Raw genomic sequence first — 15,269 nt, 5'->3', positions numbered from 1 at the left:
CTGTGTCATTTAGCTACAGGATGTTGATGAAGTGAAGTTCTTCAGATAGTGAAACAAAGAAGAACTTTAGGATTGGTACAAGTTTCTGCTGTGCATCTTCAAACAGGAAATCTGAGATTGGGAACAACTTATATTTTGGCTTGTATTCGCTGATCATGGGGTGATCCAGAAATAAACTCCAGGCTTCAAAGCGAGCGTGTTTCAAAGCTGTCCGGCAGTTGATCGAAACATCCAGGCAAAGCAGGGAGACAAATACCAGCGAGGATTTTCTGAATTGAGACTTAACCAAGGAGATAACCCATTTCAACACTATTATTACCCTTTTAATTCAGAACAAAAAGGTAAATGCAAATGTGCATGTTTTGAACTTATCTAGTACTTTCAATCTCTCAATTATGTCTATGCAAATATTTATTCCTACAGCAGTTTGTAACCTAACACCCTAACAGTCTTGGGAGCTTTGTGATTTGCTTTTGTTTGTTTTGGGCTTTGGTTTTTGGTTGTTTGTTTGTTTGTTTGTTTAATATGCCATAAAACACTGTCTGGTGTTAAACAGAACAGTAGCACCATCAATTCCTTATTTTTCTTTTACTCACAGGTGGTGCCTGTATCTTTGTCCCTAGAATATCTTGTTCAGAAATAAATGCTGTAGCTACAACACACTAAGGTAGAATGTAGCATGCAAGGCACAGTGTGAAGGAGAAAAATTACGTCAGCAAATCATTTCTTTAATTTCTAAATTTCTAGTTCGTTTGACATGAAGCTAATATTGCACTGATTTCTGTGTGAATTAATATGTTCTGAAAAGAAATAAAAGCTGGCAGGTGTATGATTTCCAGTAAAGAATTTGTGCAGAATCATGATTTGGTGGCATCAGGGCATATGCCACGCTGATAGGTGACCTGTTTTGACAGCTGAGGCTGAACAAGGGGATTTGTTTGCTCAGAGGATTCCTTTGGGAAGCCTGGCTTTGCTCATTCAGCACTGGGCTAGAACTTGAGTGGTTTGCATAAGCTGTCACTACAAAGAATCCTTGCTTGTTGCTGCAGCAGGACAGCATGAAGTGTCATCTTTCTGATGTCTCAGCTCTGGTAGATCTGATGAGCACTGAAATATTTCTGCTTCTTAAAAAAAGTCATTTGCTTCCTTGTAATAGTTATCCAGTATAATACCCTTGGAAAACTGCAAAGATGTATCAGGAAATTGACCTAAAATGCCACAAAAATGTAAGTGCTTTAAGTACTGCAAGTTGGTCTGGTTTCCATTGCCCACGAAGGCTCTGTCCTGAGAGGTGCCATAGTAAGAACTGAAGTAGAGGCTCAGTTTGCTGTGAAGACATCCAGCCCTGTTTGCCTTCCCCCGTGTGCTCCTGCTGCTTTCAGAAGTAAAGACAAACACGTGGAAAGGCAAACACAGATCTGCAGAAGCAGGAGCTCAACCACTCCTTGCAAAAGGCAAAATGATGAAGCTGCTCATCTTCTCTCTCTTTTGCAGCCTCCAAAGACTTGGTTGTGTTTTCACAAATGTGGTTTATTGCACCCTGAGCCATAAATAACAAGGTTCTGTATTCAGTTACCAGCTGACTGGAATAAGCTCAGCAGAAAGGCAGGCAAAGTCTGGCTCTGTTCCCTTAATGACCTTGTCACTCATCTGCCATCCTTCTCTGACAGAAATAAGTAATTCTGCTAATTCTGCTGCCTGGGATCCATTGAGAGGAGACCAGCAGCCTCGCTAAGCTTTTCTTTAAAGAAGTGCTATCAACAGGGACCAGTTGTTACAGATGCTAATGGTATTGAATTGCACGGTTCTGCATGTTCAAAGCCAGCCGTAATCCTTGTTTATTTATGTTGCATCAGGGATCAGAGGCCCATTCTCCGAAGCAGTATGTTGACAGAGCTTGTAGTCCGAATATAATAGCAACCTAATTGTGTTTGTCTCTGGCTTTTGCCATGATGTAGGTGATTACTAGTAGTCCCCCTTGTAAGTAGTACCTTGAGTTTCAGAGATCTACAAAGTACAGCTGCTCATCAACACAGGTTAGAAGGTCGCAGCATGGTCCTTGCACAAGTATTTTATTTCCAACTTTACCTTCTGGTCACTGGATGTATCCAAGTTGTTTCTGTATGGCACAGGCCTGATTACATATCTGAATTAACAAACCCTCACTGAAATCAGGACGGAAAAATTAAAATCAGGATCAGACTCTGTGTGGAAATGGTGGTAAGTTTAGATTCCAGATCTTGTCAGACTGACCTACTAAATGGCAGCACTGACAGCAGAATCCCAAGACATGTCTCTGCCAAGAGAGATCACTACTGAAGCCATCAGAGCTGAAAGCAAAGCACTCTCTAAGAAATAATACAGGCCCCATACCCACAGCTTTAAAAATCAGGTTCTGCTGTCCCAGTAGATGCTGTGTGCTACCTGTGTGTGAGGATGGGCTCTTGGGCTGCCAGAGAAATAGAGTACAGCCAAATGTTAAAACATTCCCCCAAAACCTTAGTTAGGATGAAGAATAAATGCAGTATTTAACTTTTAAATCTAATTCCAATTATTTAAACCTATAGTAAGCTGGCTTAGAGCAAGGAAATAGATTCAAGCTGCATTTAGAAAGACCACTTTGGCCAGATCTTATTAATCCAGACTTGTTCAAATATTTCTAGCAACAAAGATTGATTTTTTTTTCACACCTTTATTACAGGAGGTGGAAAATATTTAGCTTATAGCACATTAGTCTAATGAGCTTTATTAAGCCTGTGGTGGGCAGTTCACTGATGGCCTCACATGGGGTAAACTTAGCCCTGCTGTGTCAGCTGAGCCAGGGCACTGCCAGGTGATGCCACCGAGTTTGGCCTCAGGGAAAGAAGGGTAAACTGAATCAGGCTGTGGTGCATTAGCCTCCAGTCAAGGGCATGTGCTCAGCCTGTTATTGCAGCTCAGCTGTCTCACTGCAGCTCCTTACAAACATAACTCAGACCAGTGCCCCTGTCCTGTGGTCCTGCAGCTTCAAACAAAAGCATCCTCAGGTGGAAAGGGAGGGTGGTGGCTCTGCTGTGCTCCACACTGCAGGGAGCTGCCGGGAAGAAGGCATGCTCCCTGCCTCCTGCCGAATCAGTCACAGCACACAGGCAAACTGCACACGCACACTTGTCTGAGAAAGTGGAGACAGCAGGGGGATGCAGGGACAGCTTCAAGCCCAACTAGAATACTCTCCGCAGGGGCTCAGGGCAGCCAAGTCTGGTCCCTGGCTCTCAGTAAGGACCCAAAAGCTCCTGCAGCCCAGGATGTGACCCCCACACCTCCATCATGTTTGTGCAGTGCGATGAGCAGAACCGAAAGCTTTCTCTATTTTGAGCCCTATGAAGTTTCTCCCTGCAGGATGAGTCAGTGATGGGAGCTGTAGCCAACATTGTTGTTTCTGCACTCTATGGAACTCCTGTCAAAATATTTAGATTAGCAAGGCTCACCAACATGCAGGAGAGGTTCTCCCTTTTCTCTGTGAGCAGGTTGGACCCAGTTAACCCCTACCAAAGGAAAGACAATGAAATAGGAGTGATCTCCACAAATTTGAAATCTTCCCTTTTGCTCCCTTTGCCTTAAGAATGTGTGAAACAAAAGGAGGGAGGGGAAGAAGGTCCAGAAGCAGCCTTTATACCTAGATCCATTTGTGATATGGTGAAGCAGCTATAACAGTTATGCCCTCTGAGCCAGGGTGTGGAGAAGTGTTGGCAGAGGCCTGCTGTACAGTCCTTAAAGCCCAGGCTCCCACAGAAGGCACTGCAACACCCAGCTCAGAAGCACAGCATAAAGATGCTGGCAATGGGACTGGGGAGAATACAGAGGAGGGATCAGTGTCACAGCCTGCACTGGTGCAGGTTGCCCTCAGAGAGGAGCAGTTTCATCTCCACTCTTGCCTTCTCCAAGGATTCATTATGCATCACCTTCATTGGGAGCTTAAGATCCTGCCCTCTCTGCTGACAGCTTTGTTTAGGTTTCTGAGTCACCGCTGGGGCCAGGTCCCTACATTCAGGCATTGCAGTGCTGGATGCTGCAGACGACTGCTGGATGTTCCTTCCAGCTCCAGCCGGTGGGTTCAGCACACCTGCAGCTCACCAGTCACTACCTGAGTTCCCAGGCTGAGAGACTGTGTAAGTACTGCCCAGCATGCCAGGGGCTGAGTAAGCCTAACAGCAGCAGGAGCTGCTGGACACACAAAGCTGTGTCATGGTTCCTGGCCAGCTGCTGGTTGGAGAGCAGCCAAAGGCAAGTACCGGAGCAGCGGGGGCACAGGGAGGCTATCAGCAGTGTGATGCCTGGGCTTGGATCTTTGGGACAGCAAAGGTCATAGCAGAGCTGAGGCACTGACTGGAGAAGGGAAGCAATAGCAGCCATGAGAGATCTGGCTGAAAAAAAGGGGGGAAAAAAAAAAACAAACCAAAAAAGGAGAGAGAGAGAGAGAGAGAGAGAGAGAGAACCAAAATTGGGTTGCATTATTTACAACAATTGAAGGTTTTATTTTGGCATTTTGCATGGCTGTAAAACACATCCTTTGTTGTTAAAAGTCATAATGCCAATCTGAAATCTGCTGGGCTTCCCTTTACTCTGAAGCCCTCCCACTTCTTCTGGAGGGGGCTTAGAGCCTGAGATGGCCATTGATGTGGGAGATATCACCATGTCTGAAGAGAAAAGCCTAAATCCAAGAGTTTAAATTACTTAATTAATTCAATCTCTTGCAATTTCTTCAAACTGTAATTGGGGAGCTGCCATTTCCTCCAGGTCAGGACTGTCTCTTGGTTGTACACACAGCAGCAAGGGCTGCTGCAGCAGGGCGCTTTCCTGGTGTGAGGCTTGTGGCCTGCTGGACCACTCTGCCATTGGTGCTGGTGTTAGTGCCTGGAAAACCAGGCTGAGCTGGGTACTTGGTGGAGAGAGCAGCTGTACAGGGAAAGAGAGCTGACAGCTCCCCTGAGGCTCCTGTTGCGGCAGCTCCTGAGCACTGGGAAGCTGGGTAGGTGGTTCTGCTGTCCCCACACTGATGGCTCTGCTGGCTGGCCCAGATCAGTAGGATCTGATCCTGGGCAGAGTAGGGGTGTGTGGAGCTGGAGACTTACCCTGCTGTGGCACTGATGGGACAGGGGCTGGCAGCCATAGCGTGGGGGCAGGCAGCTTTCTCAGTAACTCCACTGCTACACTCAGGCAGCCCCTCACTTCTCTGCACCTGGGGGACATGTCCCCACAGTCCTGTCCTGCTGGGTCCCTGTCCTCCCCTGTCATCTTCATGTCTTCCTGAGCAGCTTGTTCCCATTGCTCTTCACCCCAGTGCTCCCCACCCCAGTGCTCCCTACTATCTTACAAAGGTCTTGCTCAGTGCTTATAAAATCAAACCTATTCCACATTGGCTTTATCTTCCTAAAAGAGGCAAGCTTTTCCACCTCCTCCCATAAAATAAACCCTTGGATCTTGAACACTGATGGCCAGAGTGCTCTCTGGCATCTGAATGAGTCCTGCTAGAGCACTGTACTGTTCATGGTATCAGTGCTTCCCTATCACTACTAGAAATTCTGCAGTATTTTGAATTGTCTTCGCCTTTTAGAGTCCTGCAGTGGTGGTTCACAGTCATTCTGTGATTGCTGAGTGTGCCCAATGTTTCCCCCTTCTCTCATTTCCATCTCACTCATGACCTTGAACTTTGTTCTGTGAAAAAGCAAAAAATCAGAAGTGAAACAGACCACTGTGGTGTTGCTCTCCTTGCTGGGTGAAACAAAGTCACTACAAAGCATAGCTTTGCATGTTGCTAGAGAGATCTCCAGATAAGGTGGAAAAAATTACAAAGCCTCTTTGCACTTCATGGTGGAGAACCTGTCCTCACAGAAAACCAGCAAAGAGAAAAACCTCTTCCCTAAATTTCCTGCAATTACAGCAAGAAATAAAATGAACAAAAAGAAATATCCATTGGTCTTCTCCTAAAAAAAAATTGAAAAAAATGTCTCTTTAATCTTAAGGGGATTTCCTTTACCTAATATTCTCTTGAGATGGGGTAACCAGAATAAGCAGATAAAAACTCGCTTTGCCTGCAACAACTCCCTCGTTTTTAAACACCAGCTAAACCAGTTATTTTTTTGTAATTGAAAGGAGTTAGTTCATGGAGTTTACATGCAGATTTTAGCTGATAATGTTCTCTCCCTGGTAAAGGATTTCTGAAGAGTTTTCTGGCCAGCCTAATTAAGAGGCAGACCTGAACGACAGTACAAGATAGTTGAGTTTTTTTCATTTTTCAGATTTTGATGATCACAATTTCCTTTTGCAGGAAAGCAAAGAACTATAAAAATGGCTACGACGGCAGCAAATACTCAAAGACAAACAATAGGCTGCGAGGAGTACAGTCTGTACAGTAGCCTGAGTGAAGATGAGCTTATAAAGATGGCCATCCAGCAGAGCTTGGAAGAGGACCCAGCGGGTCAGCCAGCAGCCCAGAGCCCCCAGAAGTCACTGGTGGCCCGTGCTGGTGAGGTGGGCACCCCCAGCCGTGCCAGCCCACACAACCCTCCCTACCGCATCTACCCCTGGCAAAGGTAAGCCAGTGCCAGCCCAAGCTGTTCCCCCCAGAGAGCCCTGCCCAGGAGGGGCAAACAGCTCCCTGTCAGAGGGGAAAACAGCTCCCTGTCAGCGCACATGCTCTCTAATTAGCTCTGCCAGGCGGCTCCTCTGCGAGTCTGTCATTAGTGCCAAAGCCGAGTCTGCTATAAACCCAATGAGGTCACCAATTTACGTGCTCGCAGCAAGAGGAGGATTTGCTTGGTGTTGTCTGTTTTAAGCAACAAATAAAACAAAAAAGAAAAAGGGGCATAGCCACAAGCTTTCCTGAACAACAGAAGTCCTCCGAAAGCCAGCTGCTCCTTTTCCCCTCTGTATGCCAAGCTTAGGTTTTGCCAGAGAGGGAGCAAAGCATTTGTTATGGGAAAACATAAGAGAGGCACAAAAACCAGGTATATAAAACAGTGAGACCTGACTACTTTTTAAATATTTCAGTTTTTAAAGGATGTAGTTATTTCAGATCAGTCTGACTTCAAGCACACCACTCTGAAGCAAGAGCAACTCCAGATATCAAATCATGGCAGCACCCCCTCTCCTGCAACTCAGAGCTGTGGTCACAGAGACCTGCTGACAGTTGCAAACCCAGATATTGTTCCCCTTTCATTTTATAAAAGTCAGATTTCTCAAGGGGGATGGGAATTCTGTGATTCTGTGAATAGATTCCAAAGGCACCTCCAAAGCAAGGAAAAATACCCTTTTAATCTTTTAAGTTACTTTAGTTTTTCTTTTTTTAATCAACTAAGAGTTACTGAAGTTCTGTTCCTCCTCCTTTTTCATAACTCCATCACCCTCTGATGCCTTGCTCATTACCACCTGCAATTGTTTGGTTTCCAAGGCTGGGAAACTGGGGACAATTAGATGAGCAGCAAGATGTGAATAGCGGTGGAATTAGGATGCTGCGCAGCCACCAGCTCCCACCAAAGGCTGCGGTTTCTCAGTGTGATTACTGTGCACCTATACAGTCAGCTCTCCTGTACAGACCTGATGCAGGGGAGAATAAAGGCTTCCCTGGCCACTTGGTCCTGTCCTTGTTGAAGGTCCTTCAAACACCTGCTATTTTGGGAAAAAGCAGCATTAGCAGTTCTGTGCATTAACCTCTCCTGCCTCAGCCCAGCAGGGTTCAACCTCTCACCAGAGGGAAAACCTTTAGAGCTTGTAGCACCAAATCTGTATCATTGCTGATCCTTCTGCCACCTGGGAGAAGAGAGATGGAAATGGAGCTGACATCCAGTGGCTCTGGCTCCTCCTCTACCCCCACCTCTGACCTGTTTGCATGGCTCCTTGGAGGTGATGAACGTCACCTCACCTCGCTTTGTGCCTGCTTCCTGTGTGGTCGTGGTAGGGTTAACCACACTGTTGTCTTATATGGTCATTTGAATCCCCTGACGCTTCCTCAGAGGGCCAAAAATAAACTCGAGCCGAGTGAGCAGCTGAATCCAGTGCAGAGCAAGCCGTGGCCATCTGCTTTTATTCAAAGCCCTGACCGGCAGGCTCGCTCGCTCCGTCTCTGTGGATGTGTGTCTCTGTTCCTGCCTCAGCATGACCTGTTTCTCCTATTCGGAGTATTTCTCCTTATTCCATTCATGTCATCGCCACTCCAGACTGGCGGCCCAGCAGACAGGCCGTGCTCAGCCATCCAGCTCGGGGGCAGCCCGGGGGCTCAGGCGAAGGTACGACAGCAGCCTGCTCAGCACATCCCAGCCCGTGTAAGTGTCTCCCTCTCCCTCTCCTGCTTTCCCCTGTGGACAAAACAAGCCTTGCTGCCCACTCTCTCCCTGAGACATGTCTTCTGGGTGGTGATGGTGCCTGGTGGGGGGAAATGTGGTGTTCATCTGGAGGAGGTCTCACTGACACCTGCACCTCACCCTCGCTGCACTCCTTCCTTCCAGCCTCCCTGCTGCCCCAGGCCATGCCTGTGCTCTTGCAAGTGACCCACCTTAAATATCCCTTATTCTCTTCTCCCTCTTTATCTCTCTCCATCCCCACAGTGGTCATGTCCTGGGGACTCTGGGTCAGTCAGAAGCTCTGAGGTTACAAGGACAACGGGGCGGGGATGATTGCACTGTGGTTAATTTATATAGACTGCCTCACTTATCGACAGGATAGATGAGGCAGGCAGGTGCTGATAGTAACTGCATTGGTACTAAGTTCAGGGTGCAGCAATGGGGAAAAGTAGGGGGGAAATGTATCACACTATTTAAACAAGGTGAGAAAGTCCAATCCTCCAAATAAGTATTTCATAAATGCTCCCAAGATGCCATGCCTGTTCCCAGCCATACCTGTGCTGTCCAGTCACACTGAGGAGGGCTTACTTGTCCAAGAAGGAAACTGTCTTGACTGACTGATCCTCCTGGCCATGTTTTGCGGTTGGCAGAGGCTGCAAATAAGCTTAGTTGAACACAGTCATGGATGAGAAAAGCAGACAGTGGCCCAAGCTCTGCTCAGTGCCTGTGTGTAGTGGAAATGTGTGGAGCATGATGGGTTTATTACAGTGCTCAGTAGTGCAGAATAGATACATGCACCTGCCCTTAGCTATCAAATGACAAGAGTAAAGTGTTACAGCCAGAACTTCCCAGTGTTCTGCAGAAAAGAAACTCCCACCTTTTCTATCTACCCAGTTCAAATTTTGTTTAGTCCATCTTACAAGCCCCTCCCTGGATGCACAGGCGCAGTGACTACCCTTCCACCATTCTTCTTCCTTTTACCTCTCACCCAGCTCTCCCATCTCCCCCATCTCCCCCTGCATCTTGGCTGATTCAGACTCTGTTCCTGGCCCTCCTCTGGCATGGTACTCCTTGACATTGTGAAAACCTCTTCCTCCCTTATCCCTGTCACCTGCCAGTTTCCCTTGGCCACACTGAAATCACATCCTCTCACTAGGTGCTCTGCACTCCTTGCATGCCTCTCTGATGCAGTAGAGGACTTGACGGCAGGCTGTTCTTCTCCACCAGGTAGCTGCATAGAGTTCAATATTCAAGAAGGCTGATAAACTAGCCCTCCTCTGCTGTCAGGTAGAGCAAAAATATAGCTGGGAAGTCCTAGGAGAGCCTGACTGGCATTTTTATAGCCCTAGTCTCAGAGCTAGGCAGGGATGATATTTGGCTTCACCTGGGGAAGTGGTGTTCCATCATCCTGCCTGCACCTCTCCAGGCTGTCAGGAAAAGAAGGAACTTCTTGAACCTTTCCATGCTCCACTGAACCTCTTCTTGAGCACTCAGGACTGCACCATATATATCATCTGCAAGGGGTATTTATTATCTTGCCTACTGGTCTTTGAAATGCAGTAATTCTATTGAGTTGCCTATAAGGTTAAGATTTCATCATATCTTCAGACTTTCTCCATAGTTTTAATACTTGTATTTTCTATATCTGATGAAATCCAGGCAGCAAAACGTGGTGGGTTTTTATAACAGCCAACTATAAGTCAGGCAGAAAACAAGGATTTCACATGGAGATTCATTAAATCTTCTGTTCTGATCTGGAATTTTCTTGGCTAAAGTGTCTGCAGCCTGGTCCAGCAAACCCCCTCATCTTACTCAGGAATCATTTAAGGTCAAGGAACCCGACAGAAGTTTGCTTCATTCAACATCTGAGGGCTTAAGCAGAATAGTAACTGATTCTTCACACATTTTTAGCCCCAGCACAGATCCAAGGTACCCTCCTGCTTTCCCTGAGGTCTCAGATAATGTGATTTACCTTGCATTTGCTGTGAGCCAGCCCATGTGCAGACTCCTGCCACGGCCCACCTGGCATGCAGTAATTCATTAGGCACCAGTAATTATATCATGTGCCCAAATCCTGAGGTCACAGCCCTACATGTGTAACATGAGCCTTTACAGAGAACAACAGATGGTTTCAGCAGCCTTGTGCCAGAGGTGTTGAAAGATGAAGATCCCCCACCTCCGCCTCCTTTTCCAGCCAAAAATGCCAATAGTTGCTGTTAGTAGACTTCAACAAAATGCTCAATTTGAAACACCTGTATAAAAATCTATTATATGTACACAATTATGAATATTAGGTTTAGTCCCCAGGGTACTGTAAGCAGTTTGGAGATACAGCAGTGTCCCTGGGACATCAGGCCAGCAGTTATCAGAAGGTCAGTCGATTCCTCCTGGGAGGGCTGTGGCCAGGACAGCAGCTGCCTGTTCTAGCTGTTATCTTCTCAGGAAAAATGCCTGGCCTTGTGCCCCATCTCTCTCCTCATTCCAGTGTTGCTATTTTTGTGACCCTACTGTCTTGAAATCACTGCTTCCAGCTTTAGAGAAGGAGCAAGTGGAACCAAGTACTATTTTACCTGGGAAATCATGTCTTTTCCCATTCTCTGGCACAAATGTTGAGATCACCTGTTCCACTCCTGGCCCTGAATTTATCCTCAGAAAACCAGCTTGGTGATTTCTTTCAATGGTAATATCAGTGTTTATGGCATAGATTGTGTGCCTTTGGGCAAACCGAATTTAGTGAGGCCTGTGTGAGTTTCAGACTGTTGGTCTGTCCAGCCCCTACAAGGCAATGCAGTTCAGTGCTGCTCCTGCAACTCCCCCAAAGTGCAGAGGTTGCTCCAGTATACTGCTTTGTGAGGACTCCTGTGCTGACCTGCCCATATTTTTCTGTCTCTGATCTAATTCTGTTGTGGTATTTTAGACTTTCTTCTTGTCATAACTGGAGTTTCTGGTTGTTCCCATCATCACTAGCCTGCAAGACCTCCACCACATGCTGTATTCCTGCCCTGGCAATGCTAGTAATCTGAGACATGCACCTCTCTCCCGTGTCTCTCTATCTCCAGGACCACAAGATTTTCTCTGCGGAGCTAGTTCAAACCACAAATGCTCCAGTGCTTTCTGCAACTTCTTGTTTTCTGTCTCTGAAACTATAGTCCACATTAATTTTTTGCAAGTCCCCATTAGAACTGGTAAAGTGCTTCCTCCTTCACGGTGTTGGCTGTGCTGAATCTAGGTAATTTAGTGCATCACAGTAACAAAGCTGTGGCTCTGTCCCAGCACAGCTCAGCTGGAGCCCAAGCAGATGCCAACACTGGAAGGCACCAGCATGCACAGAGCTGCTGCCCACCACAGGCAAGGGTCCCGCCTGCCTTGGCTGCAGGGTACAAGCTCCCCAGTTCCCTACACCTGCCATGATTCTGGGAGCCTCAGAAGGGGTGGAAGGAGGGTGGCAGGTCCTGCTCAGGTGCTGCTGACCTGGGGAAAAGTGGCTGTCAGGCAGTGTGGGGACTTGCACTGTGTGGGGAGACTCACAGGAGCTCTCACTGTTGCTTTAGGATTGGTGTGCCCAGGTCAGCCCTGCTCTGCAAACACTCAGAGAGCTCGGAGAAATGGGTTGCTGCCCAGAGCGTGCGGAATGCATGCTTGGCAGAGGGATTTGGGTAGGTGGATTTTTTTCAATCCTCCCTGGATGAAGAAAGGAGAGCCAAGTCCAACACCCCAGTGTTTACATGCTCTAACTAGAGCTCTCCCTTCTTCATAAGTGGACTGGCTAAATTCTGAAAACAGGATTGTGTGAAGAAATAAGAAGTGTCTTAAAAATACAAGAGTAAGATTTATTGATAGTTTCTGTTATAGCCACCCACATATCAAATCTAAAAATTTCTTTAAGGATGAACAGGGAAAATTCTCTTCAAAGTTGATCTTATTTAAAAGATCTCATATGGCAGAACCACACCACATGAGACAGCAAGGTGATGCAATTATAAGAGTCATGGACACTCCGCAGTGTATAGAGCAATGTCAGAGCCAATCTTCCACAACTCCCGACATCTAAAACGTAAGTGTTTGTGTCAGACATAAGTCACACTTACCTAGTTTCCTTACATTCTGAGGAGAGTGAGCAGTGTCCCCAGACAGTGATTCTTCTCATCTGCTGACCATGACAAAATTAGAGACGACAATTTTTACCTTTACAGGCCCTTTGGTGTCTCACTATACAAATATGTGCTATATAGGCTGCAGGGGTTCACTATTTTTGGCAAATAAAACAGTGATGTTGCTGCAGAAAGCCTCTCAGTAATGAAGGGAGCAATAACCAAGTATTAATCTTGTTTTAAAGAGAAACTGACCCTGTAGTGGCAGCAATCAGGGATGGAGATGAAAAAGCAGTATCCAACATGATGAAATCAGGAAAAAACCTTTCTGTACCTAATAAGGATGGCTGGATACCCCTCCATGAAGCTGCATACTATGGCCAAGTGGGCTGCCTGAGCCTGTTGCAAAAAGGTCAGTGAAGTTAAAACTAACTCATTACAAAAGGGAAAAGAAGAACATGAATAAAATAAAAGGCCAAATTAGCAGTACTTCAGTCCTAGCCTGGGGCTGTGTATGAAGTTTCTTTCCAACCTCCCAGTCCGTATATTAATTTCACCTTCTCTTGGAAAGTAGGTTTCAAGACTGAAGCCTCTAAAAGCTAGGATATTTGGGAGAAAGTGATATGGGATAGATTCTGCCAAGCCCAGGATTTCTCATGCTCAGGCCTTGAAGCTGAGCTCTCTCCTCTTATGAGCTGCTTGGCTGCTGCATGCTGACAGGAATAACCTCACTTTCCCCTGGGGGTACATCTAACCCAGCATCTCTTTGCTGGTGCTTGAAGTTAATTACTGTAGTTTGTTTTTGAACTGCAGCTGAAGAACAGTTGCTCAACAACTTTCTGCATCACTAATGGCCAAAGCTGAACATTTTAATCTAAACTGAAGACAGGTTTCGATACTCAGCTTGACTTATAGTAACATTGTAGTATACTCCCAACTTCCATTGCTTATGGAAATGAACAAACAACAAAAACTTAAACCCTCAAGAATTTAAGAGGGTGGTGGTGCCGCAGATACTCGTGCACTACATGCCACAATGACTTTGGGCTCGCCATTCCTTCACAGCGTACCCCGGCACCATCGACCAGCGCACCCTCAATGAGGAGACAGCTCTGTACCTGGCCACCAGCCGGGGCAACCTGGACTGCCTGCTCACCCTGCTGCAGGCTGGGGCTGAGCCCGACATCTCCAACAAGGCCAGAGAGACGCCGCTCTACAAAGGTGAGGAGCTGCTTTCACAGGGCTGACCAGCTCTTCTGGAACCCAGGCAGAATTGCAGGATCACTAGTGATGAGGTGCTGAAAGTCAGTGGTTAGCTCTTGTTTTCTGCTTCCCTGTGGTTGTCCTCTATCTCCCATGCCTGACCTGCCATGCTATGGCCTTTTATTTCATCTTCAACAGAGACAAGAATGGCAGCTGCCTTGAAGAGTGCAGGCTGTGATAGGGTGCTGAGGGTGAGGGGCAACATTCTCAGTGGGGCCCTAAGCATGGACTGTTTGCACAATGTCCCAAATTTACAGAAAGCTGGGCAGTGAAGGACTATGTATGCTTTGCTAAACAGTAGGACCTAAGTAGCTGTTAGAAGTGCAGGTACAGTAACTGTAGACATGCCAGTGATTCATATACTGTGTGGGTCAGGCCAGGCTGTGTACTGTGGGAGAGTTATACAATTATAAACAATTCAGTGAGGCAGATAAAGTATTTAACACAGGCATATCACTTTGCTGCTGGTTGGAGAGAACACTTTCTTCTTTTAGTAGAATAGTAATATATCCATGATATCACAAACATTCAGAGTAGACCTCTCACACCTTCAAATCCAACCTCCTTTGCTCCTGCCATGACAATCTTTAGCACTCTAAAACATTAAAAACACATAATACAGGTTAAAACAACATTCTTGCCTCCAACTTTGGATGCCTAGCATTAGAGCTGCATTTAAAGTGCTTTTGTTTTAAAATTTTGGCTTTTAGTTGACCAGGGAAAAGCTGTTCAGCTGAGCATTAAATACACAGTAGCAGTAGTAGCAGTAATAGTAGTGGTAGTAGTAGTAGCTGTAGTAGTAGTATTGCTCATAGTAATAATAATCACAACAATGATATGAAAACACCCTTTAGCCAGAGGAGAACTGTTAGTAAGAATGGGCTAGCCTCAATGCAGTATCTTCTACACCATCCTCCAACAACAATAACAAAAGAGTTAAAAGAACTGTCATAACAAAATAGTCATTCCTCATATGTAAGCAAATTAAACTCTGCAGAGCTATGGGTAGATAATTACAGAAATGTCTAATTACATAGTTGCTTTCAGTATATGAGTGAGACCTTCTTATGGGGGAGAACACCATGGAGCTATTGCAAGGGAAGAATCAAAACTAAAAGGTGGGACCTCTGTGAGAAAAGACATTATTATTTCAAAGAAAAAATTAATTGCTATGAAATGTGCTTCTCCTCTGTACATTGTACAACAGATGCTAATGGGGGTTTTTCAGTGTAGCTACTCATCCTACGTACCTTTAGGTTGGAGTCCTGCCATTAAAGTGCACGGGAAGCCTCATGATTTGGGATTCAAAAACCTATGGGACAAATTGCTAGAATAAAAATCAACAAAATGCTATTAATTATTAAGAAACTATCTTTGGATGGTCCTGAACTATAAATAGAACTATAAATTGAGAAAGCGCTAGTGACTCACACAACTGTTGGTTTGAGCTTTTTTTATTTCCTTGTCTACATGGAGCTTTATTTGTAGTCCATGGCAGTAAGATGAAGAGTCAGTTTGCACAGAATTTGGAAAGAAAGTGTTCAGATCACATGACTTCTGTAACATATTTGTTCTTCATAAATTACTTCCTGTACCT

General features: G+C 45.8%; 1 protein-coding gene across 2 annotated transcripts in view; it reads left to right on the top strand.

Annotated features, from left to right (window-relative positions):
* The first annotated feature begins 218 nt into the window (after positions 1-218).
* Positions 219-15,269, top strand: part of ASB2 (ankyrin repeat and SOCS box containing 2) — a 29,147-nt gene continuing 14,096 nt past the window's right edge. Inside the window, exons 1-5 of one of the 2 annotated variants that reach the window (XM_066188717.1) lie at positions 219-341; positions 6,308-6,572; positions 8,196-8,300; positions 12,655-12,821; positions 13,475-13,630. In XM_066188717.1, coding sequence (XP_066044814.1) covers positions 6,328-6,572; positions 8,196-8,300; positions 12,655-12,821; positions 13,475-13,630 — 673 coding nt within the window. In that variant the 5' untranslated portion in view covers positions 219-341; positions 6,308-6,327. The remainder of the gene's footprint in view (positions 342-6,307; positions 6,573-8,195; positions 8,301-12,654; positions 12,822-13,474; positions 13,631-15,269) is intronic. The other variant, XM_066188718.1, reaches the window with a different exon arrangement.

Source organism: Chamaea fasciata, unplaced genomic scaffold (assembly GCF_029207755.1).
Source record: "Chamaea fasciata isolate MVZ Bird 193981 ecotype frontalis unplaced genomic scaffold, bChaFas1.0.hap1 SCAF_7, whole genome shotgun sequence".
In the NCBI taxonomy this organism is placed as follows: Eukaryota; Metazoa; Chordata; class Aves; order Passeriformes; family Sylviidae; genus Chamaea; species Chamaea fasciata.
Note: the sequence above shows the minus strand (reverse complement) of the source record. Positions and strands in the feature narration are given on the sequence as shown.